Below are 16,416 nucleotides of genomic sequence, written 5' to 3'. Positions count from 1 at the left end.
GTGGTGTCCAGGAACACAGTACAGTGGTGTCCAGGAACACAGAACAGTGGTGTCCAGGAACACAGTACAGTGGTGTCCAGGAACACAGTACAGTGGTGTCCAGGAACACAGTACAGTGGTGTCCAGCAACACAGAACAGTGGTGTCCAGGAACACAGTACAGTGGTGTCCAGGAACACAGAACAGAACAGTGGTGTCCAGGAACACAGAACAGTGGTGTCCAGGAACACAGTACAGTGGTGTCCAGGAACACAGAACAGAACAGTGGTGTCCAGGAACACAGAACAGTGGTGTCCAGGAACACAGTACAGTGGTGTCCAGGAACACAGTACAGTGGTGTCCAGGAACACAGAACAGTGGTGTCCAGGAACACAGTACAGTGGTGTCCAGGAACACAGTACAGTGGTGTCCAGGAACACAGAACAGTGGTGTCCAGGAACACAGTACAGTGGTGTCCAGGAACACAGAACAGAACAGTGGTGTCCTGGAACACAGTACAGTGGTGTCCAGGAACACAGAACAGAACAGTGGTGTCCAGGAACACAGTACAGTGGTGTCCAGGAACACAGAACAGTGGTGTCCAGGAACACAGAACAGTGGTGTCCAGGAACACAGTACAGTGGTGTCCAGGAACACAGAACAGTGGTGTCCAGGAACACAGTACAGTGGTGTCCAGGAACACAGAACAGAACAGTGGTGTCCAGGAACACAGAACAGTGGTGTCCAGGAACACAGTATACTGGTGTCCAGGAACACAGTACAGTGGTGTCCAGGAACACAGTACAGTGGTGTCCAGGAACACAGTACAGTGGTGTCCAGGAACACAGTACAGTGGTGTCCAGGAATACACTACAGTGGTGTCCAGGAACACAGTACAGTACAGTGGTGTCCAGGAACACAGAACAGTGGTGTCCAGGAACACAGTACAGTGGTGTCCAGGAACACAGAACAGTGGTGTCCAGGAACACAGTACAGTGGTGTCCAGGAACACAGAACAGTGGTGTCCAGGAACACAGTACAGTGGTGTCCAGGAACACAGAACAGTGGTGTCCAGGAACACAGTACAGTGGTGTCCAGGAACACAGTACAGTGGTGTCCAGGAACACAGTACAGTGGTGTCCAGGAACACAGTACAGTGGTGTCCAGGAACACAGTACAGTGGTGTCCAGGAACACAGTACAGTGGTGTCCAGGAACACAGAACAGAGGTGTCCAGGAACACAGAACAGTGGTGTCCAGGAACACAGAACAGTGGTGTCCAGGAACACAGTACAGTGGTGTCCAGGAACACAGAACAGTGGTGTCCAGGAACACAGTACAGTGGTGTCCAGGAACACAGTACAGTGGTGTCCAGGAACACAGTACAGTGGTGTCCAGGAACACAGTACAGTGGTGTCCAGGAACACAGTACAGTGGTGTCCAGGAACACAGTACAGTGGTGTCCAGGAACACAGTACAGTGGTGTCCAGGAACACAGAACAGAGGTGTCCAGGAACACAGAACAGTGGTGTCCAGGAACACAGAACAGTGGTGTCCAGGAACACAGAACAGTGGTGTCCAGGAACACAGTACAGTGGTGTCCAGGAACACAGAACAGTGGTGTCCAGGAACACAGTACAGCGGTGTCCAGGAACACAGAACAGAACAGTGGTGTCCAGGAACACAGAACAGAACAGTGGTGTCCAGGAACACAATACAGAGGTGTCCAGGAACACAGAACAGAACAGTGGTGTCCAGGAACACAGGACACAGGTCTGTATCCCTAACCTTGCTGGGAGACAGTTTCAGAGCACTTGTATATCATAATCCTGTTCTAGGAGTGACTGTATCCTCTGAGGTTCTGTTAGAACAACAGGACAATGTTCTAGAGCAGTTGTATCCTCTGGGGTTCTGTTAGAACAACATAACAATGTTCTAGAGCAGCTGTATCCTCTGGGGTTCTGTTAGAACATTAGAACAATGTTCTAGAGCAGCTGTATCCGTGGGTCCTGTTGTTGCAGTCTCTCTAACACTCCGTAGGGAATACACACATTCCACATCCTGGAGAGAGAGGAGAGAGACAGAGAGGAGAGAGAGGAGAGAGAGAGAGAGAGAGAGAGAGAGAGAGAGAGAGAGAGAGAGAGAGAGAGAGAGAGAGAGAGAGAGAGAGAGAGAGAGAGAGAGAGAGAGAGACAGAGAGAGAGAGAGAGAGAGAGAGAGAGAGAGAGAGAGAGAGAGAGAGAGAGAGAGAGAGAGAGAGAGAGAGAGAGAGAGAGAGAGAGAGAGAGAGACAGAGACAGAGACAGAGACAGAGACAGAGAGAGGAGAGAGAGAGAGAGAGAGAGAGAGAGAGAGAGAGAGAGAGAGAGAGAGAGAGAGAGAGAGAGAGAGAGAGAGATAGAGAGAGAGAGAGAGAGAGAGAGAGAGAGAGAGAGAGAGAGAGAGAGAGAGAGAGAGAGAGAGAGAGAGAGAGAGAGAGAGAGAGAGAGAGAGAGAGAGAGAGAGAGAGAGAGAGAGAGAGAGAGAGAGAGAGAGAGAGAGAGAGAGAGAGAGAGAGAGAGAGAGAGAGAGAGAGAGAGAGAGAGAGAGAGAGAGAGAGACAGAGAGAGGAGAGAGAGAGAGAGAGACGAGAGAGACAGAGACAGAGACAGAGACAGAGACAGAGACAGAGACAGAGAGAGGAGTGAGAGAGAGAGAGAGAGAGGCAGGAGAGAGAGAGACAGAGAGAGAGAGACAGAAAGAGAGAAAACGTTATCGTGATTGTAATCGACTATTGATCAATGGGACTTCCTCCTCTATGTTATGGCGATGTGATTGTGTTCGAAAGAGTGTCCTACCCCAGACTCTTGATCCATGGACAGTCCCTCAGACTGGAAGCCAGATTCTGAGCTCCCAGGGCCGTGAAACTGTTGTACTTGACGCTGCAGATGATAAAACACACAGGGGGGGGACAATGAGTCGGACTGTGGTGGTTGTGAACAGTAGTGTGGCGACTGATCCCATAGCAACAGGGGGTACTACATACACACTACCGTATCGATACTGCTGTGCTACTGCAGTAATGTTTTATCATTCAGACTTACTGCAGTAATGTTTTATAATTCAGACTTACTGCAGTAATGTTTTATAATTCAGACTTACTGCATTATTACTGCAGTCATGTTTTATAATTCAGACTTACTGCATTATTACTGCAGTCATGTTTTATCATTCAGACTTACTGCAGTAATGTTTTATAATTCAGACTTACTGCTGTCATGTTTTGTAATTCAGACTTACTGCAGTAATGTTTTGTAATTCAGACTTACTGCAGTCATGTTTTATAATTCAGACTTACTGCCTTAATACTGCAGTCATGTTTTATAATTCAGACTTACTGCATTATTACTGCAGTCATGTTTTATAATTCAGGCTTACTGCATTATTACTGCAGTAATGTTTTGTAATTCAAACTTACTGCAGTAATGTTTTATGTTTCAGACTTACTGCCTTAATACTGCAGTAATGTTTTATGTTTCAGACTTACTGCCTTATTACTGCAGTCATGTTTTATAATTCAGACTTACTGCTGTAATGTTTTATAATTCAGACTTACTGCAGTCATGTTTTATAATTCAGACTTACTGCTCTGCTACTGCAGTAATGTTTTATGTTTCAGACTTACTGCTCTGCTCCTGCAGTAATGTTTTGTAATTCAGACTTACTGCAGTAATGTTTTATAATTCAGACTTACTGCTGTAATGTTTTATAATTCAGATTTACTGCTGTAATGTTTTATAATTCAGACTTACTGCAGTAATGTTTTATAATTCAGACTTACTGCAGTAATGTTTTATAATTCAGACTTACTGCTGTAATGTTTTATAATTCAGACTTACTGCTGTAATGTTTTATAATTCATACTTACTGCAGTAATGTTTTATAATTCAGACTTACTGCTGTAATGTTTTATAATTCAGACTTACTGCAGTAATGTTTTATAATTCAGACTTACTGCTGTAATGTTTTATAATTCAGACTTACTGCTGTAATGTTTTATAATTCAGACTTACTGCAGTAATGTTTTATAATTCAGACTTACTGCTGTAATGTTTTATAATTCAGACTTAATGCTCTGCTACTGCAGTAATGTTTTATGTTTCAGACTTACTGCTCTGCTACTGCAGTAATGTTTTATGTTTCAGACTTACTGCTCTGCTACTGCAGTAATGTTTTATGTTTCAGACTTACTGCTCTGCTACTGCAGTAATGTTTTATGTTTCAGACTTACTGCTCTGCTACTGCAGTAATGTTTTATGTTTCAGACTTACTGCCTTATTACTGCAGTAATGTTTTATGTTTCAGACTTAATGCATTATTACCGCAGTCATGTTTTATAATTCAGACTTACTGCTGTCATGTTTTATAATTCAGACTTACTGCAGTCATGTTTTATAATTCAGACTTACTGCAGTCATGTTTTATAATTGAGACTTACTGCTGTAATGTTTTATCATTCAGACTTACTGCTGTAATGTTTTATAATTCAGACTTACTGCTGTAATGTTTTATAATTGAGACTTACTGCTGTAATGTTTTATAATTCAGATTTACTGCTGTAATGTTTTATAATTCAGACTTACTGCTGTAATGTTTTATATTTCAGACTTACTGCTGTAATGTTTTGTAATTCAGACTTACTGCAGTCATGTTTTATAATTCAGACTTACTGCTGTAATGTTTTATAATTTATACTTACTGCAGTCATGTTTTATAATTCAGACTTACTGCAGTAATGTTTTATAATTCAGATTTACTGCAGTAATGTTTTATAATTCAGACTTACTGCAGTCATGTTTTATAATTCAGATTTACTGCATTTACTGCAGTAATGTTTTGTAATTCAAACTTACTGCAGTCATGTTTTATAATTCAGACTTACTGCATTATTACTGCAGTCATGTTTTATAATTCAGACTTACTGCATTATTACTGCAGTAATGTTTTGTAATTCAAACTTACTGCAGTAATGTTTTATGTTTCAGACTTACTGCCTTAATACTGCAGTAATGTTTTATGTTTCAGACTTACTGCTGTAATGTTTTATAATTCAGACTTACTGCAGTCATGTTTTATGTTTTAGACTTACTGCCTTAATACTGCAGTCATGTTTTATAATTCAGACTTACTGCCTTATTACTGCAGTCATGTTTTATAATTCAGACTTACTGCTCTGCTACTGCAGTAATGTTTTATAATTCAGACTTACTGCAGTCATGTTTTATGTTTCAGACTTACTGCTCTTCTCCTGCAGTCATGTTTTATAATTCAGACTTACTGCAGTCATGTTTTATGTTTCAGACTTACTGCAGTAATGTTTTATAATTCAGACTTACTGCAGTAATGTTTTATAATTCAGACTTACTGCTGTAATGTTTTATAATTCAGACTTACTGTCTTATTACTGCAGTAATGTTTTATAATTCAGATTTACTGCGGTAATGTTTTATAATTCAGATTTACTGCTGTAATGTTTTATAATTCAGACTTACTGCTGTAATGTTTTATAATTCAGACTTACTCCAGGTCACTGAGTGATGTCATCTGAGGTAAAACAGCAGCCAGACTCTCAGCACCCCGTCAGATATCACATTACTGTACAGACTGGAGAATAGACAGGATTAAACCGTTCAGATTACAGACTGGAGAATAGACAGGAATAGACCATCAGATTACAGACTGGACAATAGACAGGATTAAACCGTTCAGATTACAGACTGGAGAATAGACAGGATTCGACCGTTCAGACTGGAGAATAGACAGGATTAGACCATCAGATTACAGACTGGACAATAGACAGGATTAGACTGTTCAGATTACAGACTGGAGAATAGACAGGATTAGACCATTCAGACTGGAGAATAGACAGGATTAGACCATCAGATTACAGACTGGAGAATAGACTGGATTAGACCATCAGATTACAGACTGGAGAATAGACTGGATTAGACCGTTCAGATTACAGACTGGAGAATAGACAGGATTAGACCATCAGATTACAGACTGGAGAATAGACAGGATTAGACCATCAGATTACAGACTGGAGAATAGACAGGATTAGACCATCAGACTACAGACTGGACAATAGACAGGGTGTGTGTGTGTGTGTGTGTGTGTGTGTGTGTGTGTGTGTGTGTGTGTGTGTGTGTGTGTGTGTGTGTGTGTGTGTGTGTGTGTGTGTGTGTGTGTGTGTGTGTGTGTGTGTGTGTGTGTGTGTGTGTGTGTGTGTGTGTGTGTGTGTGTGTGTGTGTGTGTGTGTGTGTGTGTGTGTGTGTGTGTGTGCACCTGAGACAGTGCAGCGAGGGGATGGTAGACAGAGCAGGAGCCAGACTCTCTATTCCCTGGTCTCCTATACAGTTCTGGGACAGACTGAGAGAAGAGAAGAGAAGAGAAGAGAAGAGAAGAGGAGAAGAGAGAGGAGAGAGAGAGAGAGGAGAGGAGAGGAGAGGAGAGGAGAGGAGAGAGAGGAGAAGAGAGAGAAGAGAGAGAGAGAGAGGAAGAGAGGAGAAGAGAGAGGAGAGGAGAGAGAGAGAGGAGAGGAGAAGAGAGGGAGAGGAGAGGAGAGGAGAGGAGAGGAGAGGAGAGGAGAGGAGAGGAGGAGAAAGAGGAGAGGAGGAGAAGAGGAGGGAGGAGAAAGGGAGGAGAAAGGAGAGGAGGGGACAGAAAGGGGAGGAGAGGAGGGGAGGTGAAAGGGGAGGAGAAAGGAGAGAAGGGGAGGAGAAAGGAGAGGAGGAGGGGAGGAGAGGAGGGAAGAGAAGAAGAGAGGGAGGGGAGGAGAGGAGGAGAGTGGGGAGAAATGAGGAGGGGCGGAGAGGAGGAGAGTGGGGAGAAAGGACAAGGGGCAGAGAGGAGGAGAGTGGGGAGAAAGGAGGAGGGGCAGAGAGGAGGAGAGTGGGGAGAGGAGGAAGAAAGAGGAGAAAAGAAGAGAGGAGAGGAGAAAGGAGAGGAGGGGAGAGGAGGAGAGACAATAAACATTATTAACAAAAGCACAGTAACTGACTGAATGATAGTGCAGATAGATATTATCTAGGGCAGAGGTCACCAACCTTTTCTGGGTCATAATGACCCCAGAGATCTATAGATAGATATTATCTAGACAGCTCAGTGATGAACAGGTTGATCTAGAGACAAGAGAGCTCAGTGATGGACAGGTTGATCTAGAGACAAGAGAGCTCAGTGATGAACAGGTTGATCTAGAGAGTAGAGAGCTCAGTGATGAACAGGTTGATCTAGAGAGTAGAGAGCTCAGTGACGGACAGGTTGATCTAGAGAGTAGAGAGCTCAGTGATGGACAGGTTGATGTTTGATCTAGAGACAAGAGAGCTCAGTGATGGACAGGTTGATCTAGAGACAAGAGAGCTCAGTGATGGACAGGTTGATCTAGAGAGTAGAGAGCTCAGTGATGGACAGGTTGATCTAGAGAGTAGAGAGCTCAGTGATGAACAGGTTGATCTAGAGAGTAGAGGGCTCAGTGATGGACAGGTTGATGTTTGATCTAGAGACAAGAGAGCTCAGTGATGGACAGGTTGATCTAGAGAGTAGAGGGCTCAGTGATGGACAGGTTGATGTTTGATCTAGAGACAAGAGAGCTCAGTGATGGACAGGTTGATCTAGAGAGTAGAGAGCTCAGTGATGGACAGGTTGATGTTTGATCTAGAGACAAGAGAGCTCAGTGATGGACAGGTTGATCTAGAGACAAGAGAGCTCAGTGATGGACAGGTTGATCTAGAGAGTAGAGAGCTCAGTGATTAACAGGTTGATCTAGAGAGTAGAGAGCTCAGTGATGGACAGGTTGATGTTTGATCTAGAGACAAGAGAGCTCAGTGATGGACAGGTTGATGTTTGATCTAGAGACAAGAGAGCTCAGTGATGGACAGGTTGATCTAGAGAGTAGAGAGCTCAGTGATGGACAGGTTGATCTAGAGAGTAGAGAGCTCAGTGATGGACAGGTTGATCTAGAGAGTAGAGGGCTCAGTGATGGACAGGTTGATCTAGAGAGTAGAGGGCTCAGTGATGGACAGGTTGATCTAGAGAGTAGAGGGCTCAGTGATGGACAGGTTGATGTTTGATCTAGAGACAAGAGAGCTCAGTGATGGACAGGTTGATCTAGAGAGTAGAGGGCTCAGTGATGGACAGGTTGATGTTTGATCTAGAGACAAGAGAGCTCAGTGATGGACAGGTTGATCTAGAGAGTAGAGAGCTCAGTGATGAACAGGTTGATCTAGAGAGTAGAGAGCTCAGTGATTAACAGGTTGATCTAGAGAGTAGAGAGCTCAGTGATGGACAGGTTGATGTTTGATCTAGAGACAAGAGAGCTCAGTGATGGACAGGTTGATCTAGAGAGTAGAGAGCTCAGTGATGAACAGGTTGATCTAGAGAGTAGAGAGCTCAGTGATGAACAGGTTGATCTAGAGACTAGAGAGCTCAGTGTGAGGTTTCTTACTTGATAATCTGCAGAGAGGAGAGAGACAGCACAGCTCCAGCCAGACCCTCAGCCCCACTGTCCCCCAGTCTACTGTTCTCCAGACTGGGTGAGGGAGACAGAGAGATTAGGGAGACAGAGAGATTAGACCGACAGCGTAATAAAGTGAAAGCCGTTGTCCCGTGGTCCATCAGTAGAGCGCTACTTACTCCAGGTGATGTAGACTGTGCAGGGCTGGCAGCAGCTCCAGGAGTTTAGGGAGCGCCAGAGGACCATTCACTGGCCCCAACCTGTACACACACACAAACACACTTTCTCAAACCAGTGGTAACTCTTGATTTATTACCTAGTCAGAGTGGTAACTCTTGGTTTATTACCTAGTCAGAGTGGTAACTCTTGGCTTATTACCTAGTCAGAGTGGTAACTCTTGGCTTATTACCTAGTCAAACCAGTGGTAACTCTTGGCTTATTACCTAGTCAGAGTGGTAACTCTTGGCTTATTACCTAGTCAAACCAGTGGTAACTCTTGGCTTATTACCTAGTCAGAGTGGTAACTCTTACCTAGTCAGGTGGTAACTTTGGCTTATTACCTAGTCAGAGTGGTAACTCTTGGCTTATTACCTAGTCAGAGTGGTAACTCTTGGCTTATTACCTAGTCAGAGTGGTAACTCTTGGCTTATTACCTAGTCAGAGTGGTAACTCTTGGCTTATTACCTAGTCAGAGTGGTAACTCTTGGCTTATTACCTAGTCAGAGTGGTAACTCTTGGCTTATTACCTAGTCAGAGTGGTAACTCTTGGCTTATTACCTAGTCAGAGTGGTAACTCTTGGCTTATTACCTAGTCAGAGTGGTAACTCTTGGCTTATTACCTAGTCAAACCAGTGGTAACTCTTGGCTTATTACCTAGTCAGAGTGGTAACTCTTGGCTTATTACCTAGTCAAACCAGTGGTAACTCTTGGCTTATTACCTAGTCAAACCAGTGGTAACTCTTGGCTTATTACCTAGTCAAACCAGTGGTAACTCTTGGCTTATTACCTAGTCAAACCAGTGGTAACTCTTGGCTTATTACCTAGTCAGAGTGGTAACTCTTGGCTTATTACCTAGTCAAACCAGTGGTAACTCTTGGCTTATTACCTAGTCAGACCAGTGGTAACTCTTGGCTTATTACCTAGTCAGAGTGGTAACTCTTGGCTTATTACCTAGTCAAACCAGTGGTAACTCTTGGCTTATTACCTAGTCAAAACCATTACCTAGTGGTAACTCTTGGCTTATTACCTAGTCAAACCAGTGGTAACTCTTGGCTTATTACCTAGTCAGAGTGGTAACTCTTGGCTTATTACCTAGTCAAACCAGTGGTAACTCTTGGCTTATTACCTAGTCAAACCAGTGGTAACTCTTGGCTTATTACCTAGTCAGAGTGGTAACTCTTGGCTTATTACCTAGTCAGAGTGGTAACTCTTGGCTTATTACCTAGTCAGAGTGGTAACTCTTGGCTTATTACCTAGTCAAACCAGTGGTAACTCTTGGCTTATTACCTAGTCAGAGTGGTAACTCTTGGCTTATTACCTAGTCAAACCAGTGGTAACTCTTGGCTTATTACCTAGTCAAACCAGTGGTAACTCTTGGCTTATTACCTAGTCAGAAACTCTTGGCTTATTACCTAGTGGGTAACTCTTGGCTTATTACCTAGTCAGAGTGGTAACTCTTGGCTTATTACCTAGTCAAACCAGTGGTAACTCTTGGCTTATTACCTAGTCAAACCAGTGGTAACTCTTGGCTTATTACCTAGTCAGAGTGGTAACTCTTGGCTTATTACCTAGTCAGAGTGGTAACTCTTGGCTTATTACCTAGTCAAACCAGTGGTAACTCTTGGCTTATTACCTAGTCAGAGTGGTAACTCTTGGCTTATTACCTAGTCAAACCAGTGGTAACTCTTGGCTTATTACCTAGTCAGAGTGGTAACTCTTGGCTTATTACCTAGTCAAACCAGTGGTAACTCTTGGCTTATTACCTAGTCAGAGTGGTAACTCTTGGTTTATTACCTAGTCAAACCAGTGGTAACTCTTGGCTTATTACCTAGTCAAACCAGTGGTAACTCTTGGCTTATTACCTAGTCAGAGTGGTAACTCTTGGCTTATTACCTAGTCAGAGTGGTAACTCTTGGCTTATTACCTAGTGGTAACTCTTGGCTTATTACCTAGTCAGAGTGGTAACTCTTGGCTTATTACCTAGTCAGAGTGGTAACTCTTGGCTTATTACCTAGTCAGAGTGGTAACTCTTGGCTTATTACCCAGTCAGGTAACTCTTGGCTTATTACCTAGTCAAACCAGTGGTAACTCTTGGCTTATTACCTAGTCAGAGTGGTAACTCTTGGCTTATTACCTAGTCAAACCAGTGGTAACTCTTGGCTTATTACCTAGTCAAACCAGTGGTAACTCTTGGCTTATTACCTAGTCAAACCAGTGGTAACTCTTGGCTTATTACCTAGTCAAACCAGTGGTAACTCTTGGCTTATTACCTAGTCAAACCAGTGGTAACTCTTGGCTTATTACCTAGTCAGAGTGGTAACTCTTGGCTTATTACCTAGTCAAACCAGTGGTAACTCTTGGCTTATTACCTAGTCAGAGTGGTAACTCTTGGCTTATTACCTAGTCAAACCAGTGGTAACTCTTGGCTTATTACCTAGTCAGAGTGGTAACTCTTGGCTTATTACCCAGTCAGAGTGGTAACTCTTGGCTTATTACCTAGTCAGAGTGGTAACTCTTGACTTATTACCTAGTCAGAGTGGTAACTCTTGGCTTATTACCTAGTCAGAGTGGTAACTCTTGGCTTATTACCTAGTCAAACCAGTGGTAACTCTTGGCTTATTACCTAGTCAGAGTGGTAACTCTTGGCTTATTACCTAGTCAAACCAGTGGTAACTCTTGGCTTATTACCTAGTCAAACCAGTGGTAACTCTTGGCTTATTACCTAGTCAGAGTGGTAACTCTTGGCTTATTACCTAGTCAGAGTGGTAACTCTTGGCTTATTACCTAGTCAAACCAGTGGTAACTCTTGGCTTATTACCTAGTCAAACCAGTGGTAACTCTTGGCTTATTACCTAGTCAGAGTGGTAACTCTTGGCTTATTACCTAGTCAGAGTGGTAACTCTTGGCTTATTACCTAGTCAGAGTGGTAACTCTTGGCTTATTACCTAGTCAAACCAGTGGTAACTCTTGGCTTATTACCTAGTCAGAGTGGTAACTCTTGGCTTATTACCTAGTCAGAGTGGTAACTCTTGGCTTATTACCTAGTCAGAGTGGTAACTCTTGGCTTATTACCTAGTCAGAGTGGTAACTCTTGGCTTATTACCTAGTCAGAGTGGTAACTCTTGGCTTATTACCTAGTCAAACCAGTGGTAACTCTTGGCTTATTACCTAGTCAAACCAGTGGTAACTCTTGACTTATTACCTAGTCAGAGTGGTAACTCTTGGCTTATTACCTAGTCAGAGTGGTAACTCTTGGCTTATTACCTAGTCAGAGTGGTAACTCTTGGCTTATTACCCAGTCAGAGTGGTAACTCTTGGCTTATTACCTAGTCAGAGTGGTAACTCTTGACTTATTACCTAGTCAGAGTGGTAACTCTTGGCTTATTACCTAGTCAAACCAGTGGTAACTCTTGGCTTATTACCTAGTCAAACCAGTGGTAACTCTTGGCTTATTACCTAGTCAGAGTGGTAACTCTTGGCTTATTACCTAGTCAAACCAGTGGTAACTCTTGACTTATTACCTAGTCAGAGTGGTAACTCTTGTCTTATTACCTAGTCAAACCAGTGGTAACTCTTGGCTTATTACCTAGTCAGAGTGGTAACTCTTGGCTTATTACCTAGTCAGAGTGGTAACTCTGGCTTATTACCTAGTCAAACCAGTGGTAACTCTTGGCTTATTACCTAGTCAAACCAGTGGTAACTCTTGGCTTATTACCTAGTCAGAGTGGTAACTGTTGGCTTATTACCTAGTCAAATGGTAAAGTGTATTGACTTATTACCTAGTCAAACCAGTGGTAACTCTTGGCTTATTACCTAGTCAAACCAGTGTAACTTGACTTATTACCTAGTCAAATGGTAAAGTGTATTGACTTATTACCTAGTCAAATGGTAACTCTTGGCTTATTACCTAGTCAAACCAGTGGTAACTCTTGGCTTATTACCCAGTCAGAGTGTATTGACTTATTACCTAGTCAAACCAGTGGTAACTTATTTGGCTTATTACCTAGTCAGAGTGGTAACTCTTGGACTTATTACCTAGTCAAATCAAAGGTAACTTGACTTATTACCTAGTCAAACCAGTGGTAACTCTTGACTTATTACCTAGTCAAACCAGTGGTAACTCTTGGCTTATTACCTAGTCAAACCAGTGGTAACTCTTCAAAGGCTTATTACCTAGTCAAACCAAACTCTATTACCTAGTCAAACCATGGTAACTCTTGGCTTATTACCTGGTAACTCTGACTTATTACCTAGTCAGAAAGTGTATTGACTTATTACCTAGTCAAATCAAAGTGTATTGACTTATTACCTCGTCAAATCAAAGTGTATTGACTTATTACCTCGCCAAATCAAAGTGTATTGACTTATTACCTAGTCAAATTAAAGTGTATTGACTTATCACCTAGTCAAATTAAAGTGTATTGACTTATTACCTAGTCAAATCAAAGTGTATTGACTTATCACCTAGTCAAATTAAAGTGTATTGACTTATTACCTCGCCAAATCAAAGTGTATTGACTTATTACCTAGTCAAATTAAAGTGTATTGACTTATTACCTAGTCAAATCAACGTGTATTGACTTATTACCTAGTGATAGTGGTTGAAAAACGATACTCACTCAAACTCCAGCTTGTGAAGATCTCTGACTGCCGGTAGACCCTCCCCCAGGACACCATCTGATTGGCTGAAATGATGACGGACACATCACAACGGCTTTGAACATACCAGTATGTATGTATATATATATATATATATATATATATATATATATGTGTGTATGTATGTATGGTAGATGGCTGTAACAAGAGCTGGGCAGGTTACTGTCTACTGTATTGTATTGTAGATGGTGTGTGTGTGTGTGTGTGTGTGTGTGTGTGTGTGTGTGTGTGTGTGTGTGTGTGTGTGTGTGTGTGTGTGTGTGTGTGTGTGTGTGTGTGTGTGTGTGTGTGTGTGTGTGTGTGTGTGTGTGTGTGTGTGTGTGTGTGTGTGTGCTGTATTGGTGTACCTCTCAGACAGTCTCCTGCTTGTGTGTATGTTGACCAGTGTGGACAGGTGTTGGACGTGGGACACCTGTGTGGCTCTGAAAGGGTTAAGGGTCAACTTGGACACAGTCGCTTTCAGAAGCTCCTCCTCCCCACTCTGCTCTAGCTCCTCCCACAGAGTGATGGTGTCAGCGATACACGCCCTGGGACACACACACACACACACACACACACACACACACACACACACACACACACACACACACACACACACACACACACACACACACACACACACACACACACACACACAGAGTCATGTTCAAAACACACAGATCAGAAAACTAAATGTGACAAAGTTCTACATACAGTAGAGTGAGAACATCAGATCTATACTGTTCTAGATATATACTGTAACAGATATATACTGTAACAGATCTGTACTGTTCTAGATATATACTGTAACATATCTATACTGTAACAGATCTATACTGTTCTAGATATATAATGTAACAGATCTATACTGTTCTAGATATATAATGTAACAGATCTGTACTGTAACAGATCTGTACTGTTCTAGTTATATAATGTAACAGATCTATACTGTAACATATTTATACTGTAACAGATCTATACTGTTCTAGATATATAATGTAACAGATCTGTACTGTAACAGATCTGTACGGTTCTAGATATATAATGTAACAGATCTATACTATAACAGATCTATACTGTAACAGATCTATACTGTTCTAGATATATAATGTAACAGATCTGTACTGTAACAGATCTGTACTGTTCTAGATATATAATGTAACAGATCTGTACTGTTCTAGATATATACTGAAACAGATCTATACTGTAACAGATCTATACCGTTCTAGATATATAATGTAACAGATCTGTACTGTTCTAGATATATACTGTAACATATCTATACTGTAACAGATCTGTACTGTTCTAGATATATACTGTAACAGATTTATACGGTTCTAGATATATACTGTAACAGATCTATACTGTTCTAGATCTATACTGAAACAGATCTGTACTGTTCTAGATATATACTGTAACATATCTGTACTGATCTAGATCTATACTGAAACAGATCTATACTGTTCTAGATATATACTGTAACAGATCTGTACTGTTCTAGATATATACTGTAACAGATCTATACTGTAACAGATCTGTACTGTTCTAGATATATCATGTAACAGATATGTACTGTTCTAGATATATACTGTAACAGGTCTATACTGTTCTAGATATACACTGTAACAGATCTATACTGTTCTAGATATACACTGTAACAGATCTATACTGTTCTAGATCTATACTGAAACAGATCTATACTGTTCTAGATATACACTGTAACAGATCTGTACTGTTCTAGATCTATACTGTAACAGATCTATACTGTTCTAGATATACACTGTAACAGATCTGTAGCAGGTCTATCAGTATAACAGTGCCAGTACCTGTATGAGTGTATGTTGCTGAGACCCGTCAGTAGTTTTAATCCTGTCATCCTCAGTCCTGTGTCCTCCAGCCCCAGACAGAACCTCCTCCTCAGCGTTCTACACTGGTCCAAAAGGTTCCACACGACGAAGGCGTCGGCGGGGCACAGCGGAACCCCTTGGAACGACAGAACCTCGGGAAGGTTCCGTACCAGGTGCCTGACCAAGCGGACGTCGCCTGTCTCGTAAACGCAGTGACACGCCTCCAGGAGCCGAGCGGGGCTCAGGTCGCCATGGTGAAGGCTCTCCAGGTGTAATATCACAGCGGCTCGCTTGGCCGCCACCACTTTCATGGCGCCGGTATCCAGGGTGGCCAGATCCCGGAGGTCCGCATTGTTCCGGAAAAGCAGCCCGACAGCGAATCGCTGAGCAAGGTCCAGACACTCTCCCTGAGGCCGTCGCCTCCCCCTGGGCTGCAGAGTAGAGTAGAGTAGAGTAGAGTAGAGTAGAGTAGAGTAGAGTAGAGTAGAGTAGAGTAGAGTAGAGTAGAGTAGAGTAGAACAGAGTAGAGTAGAACAGAGTAGAGTAGAACAGAGTAGAGTAGAGCAGAGTAGAACAGAATAGAGTAGAACAGAGTAGAGTAGAAGAGAATAGAACAGAGTAGAGAGTAGAACAGAGTAGAGTAGAACAGAGTAGAACAGAGTAGAGTAGAACAGAGTAGAGTAGAACAGAGTAGAGTAGAACAGAATAGAACAGAGTAGAATAGAGTCGAGTAGAACAGAGTAGAGTAGGACAGAGTAGAGTAGAACAGAGTAGAACAGAGTAGAGTAGAACAGAGTAGAGTAGAACAGAGTAGAGTATAATAGAGTAGAACAGAGTAGAATTGAACAGAGTAGAGTAGAACAGAGTAGAATAGAGTAGAACAGAGTAGAATAGAACAGAGTAGAGTAGAATAGAGTAGAACCGAGTAGAATTGAACAGAGTAGAGTAGAACAGAGTAGAATAGAGTATAACAGAGTAGAGTAGAACAGAGTAGAGTAGAACAGAGTAGAATAGAGTAGAGTAGAACAGAGTAGAACAGAGTAGAGTACAACAGAGTAGAACAGAGTAGAGTAGAACAGAGTAGAGTAGAATAGAGTAGAACAGAGTAGAGTAGAATAGAGTAGAGTAGAATAGAGTAGAGTAGAACAGAGTAGAGTAGAATAGAGTAGAGTAGAATAGAGTAGAATAGAGTAGAGTAGAGTAGAACAGAATAGAGTAGAACAGAGTAGAGTAGAATAGAGTAG

General features: G+C 42.2%; 1 protein-coding gene across 1 annotated transcript in view; it reads right to left on the bottom strand.

Annotated features, from left to right (window-relative positions):
- Positions 1 to 1,633: 1,633 nt before the first annotated feature.
- The window catches only part of LOC124020023 (MHC class II transactivator-like), a 30,861-nt gene continuing 16,078 nt past the window's right edge, over positions 1,634 to 16,416 (bottom strand). Inside the window, 10 exon segments of the mRNA XM_046335445.1 lie at positions 1,634 to 2,038; positions 2,815 to 2,898; positions 5,538 to 5,595; positions 5,598 to 5,620; positions 6,302 to 6,385; positions 8,460 to 8,543; positions 8,648 to 8,728; positions 13,307 to 13,372; positions 13,694 to 13,873; positions 15,152 to 15,603. Coding sequence (XP_046191401.1) covers positions 1,963 to 2,038; positions 2,815 to 2,898; positions 5,538 to 5,595; positions 5,598 to 5,620; positions 6,302 to 6,385; positions 8,460 to 8,543; positions 8,648 to 8,728; positions 13,307 to 13,372; positions 13,694 to 13,873; positions 15,152 to 15,603 — 1,188 coding nt within the window. The 3' untranslated portion in view covers positions 1,634 to 1,962.

The sequence above is a fragment of the Oncorhynchus gorbuscha genome, unplaced genomic scaffold, assembly GCF_021184085.1.
Source record: "Oncorhynchus gorbuscha isolate QuinsamMale2020 ecotype Even-year unplaced genomic scaffold, OgorEven_v1.0 Un_scaffold_749, whole genome shotgun sequence".
NCBI classification, from domain to species: domain Eukaryota; kingdom Metazoa; phylum Chordata; class Actinopteri; order Salmoniformes; family Salmonidae; genus Oncorhynchus; species Oncorhynchus gorbuscha.
The sequence above is the reverse complement of the archived record's forward strand: the minus strand, read 5'-3'. Positions and strand labels throughout refer to the sequence as shown.